The 7,007-nt window shown below is 39.0% G+C and overlaps 1 protein-coding gene across 1 annotated transcript; it reads left to right on the plus strand.

The window, feature by feature from the left end:
- Nucleotides 1–2,655: 2,655 nt before the first annotated feature.
- Nucleotides 2,656–5,699, plus strand: LOC137723389 (GDSL esterase/lipase LTL1-like). The gene is made up of 5 exons (XM_068462581.2): nucleotides 2,656–2,986; nucleotides 3,102–3,229; nucleotides 3,595–3,837; nucleotides 4,805–5,057; nucleotides 5,258–5,699. Exons 1-5 carry the CDS (start codon nucleotides 2,755–2,757, stop codon nucleotides 5,488–5,490), a joined length of 1,089 nt encoding a protein of 362 aa, XP_068318682.1. The 5' UTR covers nucleotides 2,656–2,754; the 3' UTR covers nucleotides 5,491–5,699.
- Nucleotides 5,700–7,007: the final 1,308 nt, after the last annotated feature.

The following is a 7,007-nucleotide window of genomic DNA, read 5'->3' on the forward strand; positions in this document are numbered from 1 at the left end:
GGCTTGCATGGAATGAGCTTCAGCCCGTAAAAGTGACTAGCACCCAGCCCGTGCCAGTCAAGAGCCCAACCCAAAATGGACAGACCCAGAGGCCGGTCTGTTTCTTGGCGCGTGCACAACATGCGGGTTTGCAGGCGAGTAGCCGACAGGCTTTGCAGGCGGTGGGGCCCGCGTGCAGGCCAACTTGCAGTCATCCGGCTGAGGGCTACGTGGCCCTCCTCAGAGCCGTTGGATTTCCAACGGCTAGTTTTTGTAGGCCGTTGGATTTCCAACGGTAAAAAAAATTTAAATTTAAATTTTAAATTGGACCGTTCGATCACAGATCAACGGTCCACGTTTATTTCACCAGAAATTTAACAAAAAAAAAAAAAAGGCCCAACGGTCAGAAATTTGACCGTTGGCCACGTGGCAGCGTGTTGGCTGTTGGATTTGATTATTTTTCAAATCCAACGGTCCAGATTAATTACAACATTAAAATTTATTAAAAATTAATTAAAAATGTCAAAATTTTTTAAAAAATACAGAAAAATTTAAAAAAATTAATTTTTTTTTTCTATAAATATCTAACCCTCATCTTCCACCTTACACCACATTTCAATATTTTCTACACTTTCTACACTTTCTACATTTGAATATTTTGTACACTTTGAGAGAAAAAAATGACTTCGTGGAAGCTCAGTGAAGATGTTACGTTGTGTGAATGTTGGGTTCGCACTACTCATGACCCGATTACGGGTAATGAGATGGATAAGCGAGAAATGTGGAGTAAAATTACGAAATCGTTCAACGATGTACATGGAAAAGATGTATATGGAAAAGATGCAAGATCTAGTCAAGGTCTTCAAGGTCGTTGGAAAAAACTCAACGCATCCTTTACTTGTTGGAAAAACGCCCTCTCTCATGCTTCTGGTAATTTGCATAGTGGGACAAGTTTAGCGGATGAGGTAACAATATTTCTATTTATTTATATGCATTCCACCCACATCAATATTTTAATTTATTTAATTTCTTATGTAATTTTTATGTAATATGCATTCCACAATACTTATGTAATTTTTATGTAATTTTTATATAATTTTTATGCATTCCACAATTCTTATGTAATTTTTATAGACACTACAAGCACAAGCATTCTACAATGCAAAGAACCATAACAAATCATTCAACAAATGGGAATGTTGGCAAATTGTCAAAGATTGCCCTAGATACAAAATTGTGGCAACCGGTCCAGAAGTTGTCATGCACGGTATGGGTCTACACAGTTCGCCAGAAGCAGACACAGTTTCCCATCCTTGCAATCTCATCCACTTGATCTGCAGATGCTCCATATGCAAGCATTCGCAAGGCATCCGTAATTTTTTGCTCAGGAAGAAGACCTAGAACATGAAAAGCATCATCTTTTTGCACAAAATATGGATCATGGTTGCAAACATCACTCATGATTTTAGCGAACAAACTTCGTTGCATTCTAAAACGACGTCTAAAAACATGATCAGGGTAAACGCTGTTGGGAATAAAATAATCTTCCAAGAGATCTTTACCTCGTCTTTCCCTTCTTCTATCGATGTTTGCCGCACGTCCGGGTTTGGCTATCTGACCCATAGCTTCCATGATACGGCGGGAATGTGAGACCCTCCGCCTTCTATGGTGATCATCCTCATCCTCCTCCATTGTGAAGGCCTCATCTCCACCTCCACCTTGGTCAAGATTGACCAATTCTTCCTGTTGTGCCAACAACCTTTTCTGCTGCTCTTGCAACTGTTTATACGCTCTCCTTGAAGAAGACATTGTAAGAACTCAAGATTTGAAAACGATAAAGAAGAATTCTGAGCTAAAAAAAAAGATTGAGTTTAGTGTGAGGATGGATGTAGGGATGTAGGGTTTATATGGACAAAAAAAGAAGAAGATGAGGTTCTGGACAATGCCATGTGGCACTACGTGATTGGTTGAAAATCTTAGTAGAAATCTATTAAAAAAATAGTGCGTTCGGATAATGACACGTGGCGTGACGAGATTGGTTAAAAATCTTATCGAAATCTTGCCTAAATTATTGTAAACAGGAAGTGACACGTGGGTTGTCGGGATTGGTTGAAAATTTTAGCGGAAATCTATTCAAAAAATAGTACGTTCGGATAATGACACGTGGCGTGACGAGATTGGTTAAAAATCCTATCCGAAATTAAAACTATTTTTTTATTATTATTTTATAAAAAAATTATTTAATATTTTAAATGGACTGGGTGCCAGCGCATTTTGTAGGGGTGAAGATCGTTTGTGCCAGCGCATTTTTAGACTAGGTGCCAGCACATTTTTTTTGGGGTGGAGATGCTTTGGCCTATTACTGTTCAATTAAGTGGATAAATGGGCTGGGTGCTGGCGCAAAGTGGATAGGGGTGGAGTTGCTCTGAAAGCAATGCAAAGTAAGTCGTGTGCGTGGCACGTTATACGTAGATCGTAATTAAATAGTGAATAACTACCACATGCTAGTGGTTGCTCAAATAATTCTTCAATATTTAATTTAACCTACTGGAGCTACCAGAGATTTGCATGTTTAAAATGGTGGCCCTCCTGGATTCTAATCCGCTGGAGGTAGAGCACGCCATTAATATGGTGCCAAACAATTGAAGCAGGAGCAATATATAAAGCAATAAGCTCACTCACTTCCCAGTAGAATAAATTTGAGTTCAGAGCTTACACGACGAAGTACACGTTTGAGTTAGCTGTTCTGGGATTTCTTAGTGCAATTATTTCACCATGCATACCATTTTTGTTTCTTGGGTTGTTCTAGGTCTGCTTGCTGCTTGTGCTGGCCGTCAAGCAGAGGCACGGGCTTTTTTTGTGTTTGGAGATTCGTTGGTGGACAACGGAAACAACGACTACTTGGCCACCACTGCCAGGGCCGACTCCTACCCTTACGGCATAGATTATCCTACTCACCGACCCACCGGTCGTTTCTCGAATGGCCTTAACATACCAGATCTTATCAGTACGGTTCTTACGTGCATTTTGTATTATATATCTTTTGTTACATTTTATCTGGCTATAGCTTAGTGATTATATATTTGTTGTAACATATTTTTGCATTATTTTCATATTTTCAGGTGAGCAAATTGGCTCAGAACCCACGTTGCCCTACTTGAGCCCACAACTCACTGGACAAAACCTACTTGTTGGTGCCAACTTTGCTTCTGCCGGGATTGGAATTCTCAACGACACTGGAATCCAATTTGTACGTCCTCTTTAAGCTTATTATATTAGTTGTCTCTCTATCTAGCATGCGCCCACCACAATGATGGTATCCCAAACTAATGACACTATGATGCATAATGTTAAATCTTGTACATGACAGTTCATGGTTAGTTTGGGATACCCCTGTAGTGTAAGCCTAAGTGTGAGGTAAGTTTCTGGTAAGAGAAGGAGCAGTCCACTCTTTATATATAGTTGATGGTAATATTGTACAATTAAACTATTAAAGTATGCAAATTACATTTTTTTTTTTTTTTTTTTTTTGCGTTTTTACTTTTAAATTACCACAAACAATTAAAAAGCAGACTTCCTAATCTAAGCAATGTCCAAAAATGCTACATTTTACAGCTCAACATAATCCGAATCTACAAACAGTTGGAATACTTTCAGCAATACCAGACCAGAGTGAGTGCTTTAGTTGGACCTGAGCAGGCTCAACGACTTGTCAACGAAGCACTTATTCTGATTACCCTCGGAGGCAATGATTTTGTCAACAACTACTACTTGTTGCCCTTCTCTGCTAGATCTCGCCAATTCTCTCTCCCGGACTATGTTGTCTACCTTATCTCCGAGTACCGCAAAGTTCTAGAGGTAACTATATACGTCTATGACAACTTTTACGAAGTGTCAATTATGTTTCCGTCATTGTTTTTGTTACTGCTAATAGTTGCACTATGCACTCGCTATTATTACTTCAGCATTATTATCCTTTTCATTATTTAAGTAACATGGAGTGCATATAAGAAATGTTCTCCAACTACCAAGTAATTAAAAAAATACAGTCACTCACTATGAGATGTGATATTAAGATTTAATAATAATGTATGTGATTTTAATGTTTTAATCTTAAATTCTGATAAGAAATTTAAAGAGATGTGACTAAATCTGGTGACATAAAAAACACGACTCCCATATGAATGTACGTAGAGAATGGTCACAAGAAAGTTAATTAGGATAGATAAGAGGAGTAATGGGTGATGTGACGATTGGGTAAGCATGGAGTATTCAGAAGATTTGGAGGACATGTTTGGTTTGGTTGGTGTGATCAGCAAGCAATATGACATTTTCATTAATGTATTCTGCCCAAAAGCACTTATGACGACTATCAGCCTGCATTCAAGTCTCTTGCTGGGGACAAAATAATAATATACATCAGAATGTTCACTTTTATTAGACAAACCATCGTTAGCTTAAAGAAGTTGTTTACTTGTTAACAATCCAAGTTAACACATTTCATCAAAGATAGTATAGTTCGACACCACATCTAACAAATTAACAAATAAGTGGGTGAATAAGTCTCGAGGTTTTGAACTCTAACCTAGAGCTCTAATATCATGCTAGACAAATAGACTCTGAGCGCGCTAACTTAAACTATTAAGAAATAGACCAAAGAAGTAAGATAACACGTCCCTCGTTTAGAGCTACATACTTTCGAACATTTTTTCCTTCGCTAATTTACATGAATAATTCCTTGTTATGTCACTGGCTAGGTCAATATGTTTCAAACTCTACATGCTTTCTACAATATGATGTTTTTACTTCATATTTTCAAATACAGAGGCTGTATGAATTAGGAGCTCGTAAGGTTTTGGTGACAGGCACAGGGCCACTAGGGTGTGTTCCTGCAGAGTTGGCTCTGCACAGCAGAAACGGCGAATGCGCAGTGGAGCTGCAGCGAGCGGCTTCCTTGTTCAACCCGCAACTAGTCGATATGATCAACAGCCTGAATAGCCAATTTGGCTCAGATGCATTTGTTGCTGCAAATGCATATGAAATGAACATGGATTTTGTCTCCGATCCTCAAGCTTATGGTGCGTAGATCTAATAAGTTGCATAACATCTAACAACATTATGGTCCGCATGTCTAAAACTTTGAAGGAGCTCGTAACTTAGTTGGTTGAGAGCATTCATATCTGCACACAAGGTCTAGCATGTGTTTGGGGTTTAGGGTTCCGACCCCTTATATGACTCCCCCTCTAGAGATTAATGTTTTCTGGTGTTTGTTTTGCAGGCTTTGTTACGTCAAAGATAGCTTGCTGTGGCCAAGGACCCTACAATGGGATTGGACTCTGCACAATTGCCTCCAACTTGTGCCCAAACAGAGATTTGTACGCGTTTTGGGATCCTTTCCATCCTTCTGAGAAGGCAAACAGAATTATTGTGCAGAAAATCTTTACCGGGTCCAACAAGTACATGAATCCAATGAACCTCAGCACTATTTTGGCCTTGGACACTAAGACCTAGAAGTACGTACTAGTTAAATAACTAGAACTACGAGGGGTGTGATTGTTTTTTAACGTAAGATTATCATCGTTTCCTCAATTTGTCTTCGTTAGTATTGCTTATTTAGCATTATTTTCCTTATGTCCTGGAAAACGCTAGTGTAATACTGTAATTTTGTTTTCATTGGTTTGTCTATTTAATAATAATTTCAAGCTTAATTAGCTTTGTCATTGTTTTGTTCCCTCACTCTCTTGTCATAAACCTTACATTCAAACATCGTAGTTTGTTACCAACCCTATCTCATCTTCGAAGACCAACTGGCTATTAGTCTAACGAAAATTCTCTTCTGAATGTTTGAAATAGATTCTAAGTTCAAACCTCTCCTCCCCGATAAATTGTTGAGAGTAAAGTTTCTAGTCGACAAAAATTCTAAGGACGAAAACAGATTTACTCCAACAGTCTCAAACATTCAAGGCCCAAAACTAAAGGGCCGACACGTTAAAGTGAAGCATTATATGACTGCCCAATAGGCCTAAATTGTGATATCATAGCTGTGATGGAATCGAATAATATTGGAGGTCTGATGTGGCAGGAGATGGAGGCTTGAGCTGGGAATGAAGTTTCAGGTTGGGGATTGCGTTTGAGGCGACGAGTTGGGAGTGAACGAGTGAGATGGGAGGGAGGGAACCAGTGAGATGCCAGAGCAAGGAAGAGGACGATGCGAGATGTGAGGGTAGGATTGCCGTGTTACAAAATTTCATTAAGCATTACTGCAAATAGTGTTGGATTATGTGGCCAAGTGGCCATATACTTTAGAATAAACAAATCAAAGGTGGACAACACCTTTCCTTGTTTTGGGGAGGAAAAAAGGGAAAAGATTTTGTGTCCTCTTCAACACCCGTGGGTGTTGGTTTAAGAAAAGAGTGGTTTTTCCTTTGCAGAAAAAAGAGAGAAAGGAGAGCTCATTTCGGTTTGAAGAAGAAAGAGAGAAGAAAGAGCTCATTTTTTGCAGAGGGCAAGGGAGAGTTGCAGAGAGCCTAAAACAGAAGAAGAAGTTGTTGCTTCATTTGATTGGTAATCATCAACCAAAGTAATTGACACGCCCCGACCCCGATATTCCCCAAATACCAGGATAGGCACGTGCTGGCCGACACTCGAAGGTGACGAAAGCCATTTATTGAGTGCAAATGCTAAAAACAAGTGATAAATAAGGCTTATAAATATAAAAGAATAAAGAATATGCAAATAAGGATCATGTTCAGAGCACACCTCTAATCTAGAACACTAAAAGAAAATAATATAAAATTGAATGAAACAAAGGAGTGGGTCCTACACCGAGAGGACTCGAAGATGCCGATGCGGAAGTGCCTGGACGTCGGGATTGTATGCCTTGATTCTAAATCCTGAAGGGGGCGCAAAACAAACATGAGTGGACCAAGTTGATATATATAATAAAACAGTTATCAACGTACTAACCCCCAGGTTTTATGAAAACACAAGTATAATGAGAAACATAGGTTTTCCGAAATCTAGCATGT

This window comes from Pyrus communis, chromosome 4 (assembly GCF_041283825.1).
Source record: "Pyrus communis isolate YQ-2024b chromosome 4, ASM4128382v1, whole genome shotgun sequence".
Classification (NCBI taxonomy): Eukaryota; Viridiplantae; Streptophyta; class Magnoliopsida; order Rosales; family Rosaceae; genus Pyrus; species Pyrus communis.

What these genes read in the sequence shown, in the direction of transcription:
- LOC137723389 (XM_068462581.2), top strand. Translation starts at nt 2,755, where the DNA reads ATGCATACCATTTTTGTTTCTTGGGTTGTTCTAGGTCTGCTTGCTGCT. An exon ending in ACGACACTGGAATCCAATTT is followed by an intron (nt 3,230 to 3,594) that starts GTACGTCCTCTT and finishes TACATTTTACAG; the next exon opens with CTCAACATAATCCGAATCTA. An exon ending in AGTACCGCAAAGTTCTAGAG is followed by an intron (nt 3,838 to 4,804) that starts GTAACTATATAC and finishes TTTCAAATACAG; the next exon opens with AGGCTGTATGAATTAGGAGC.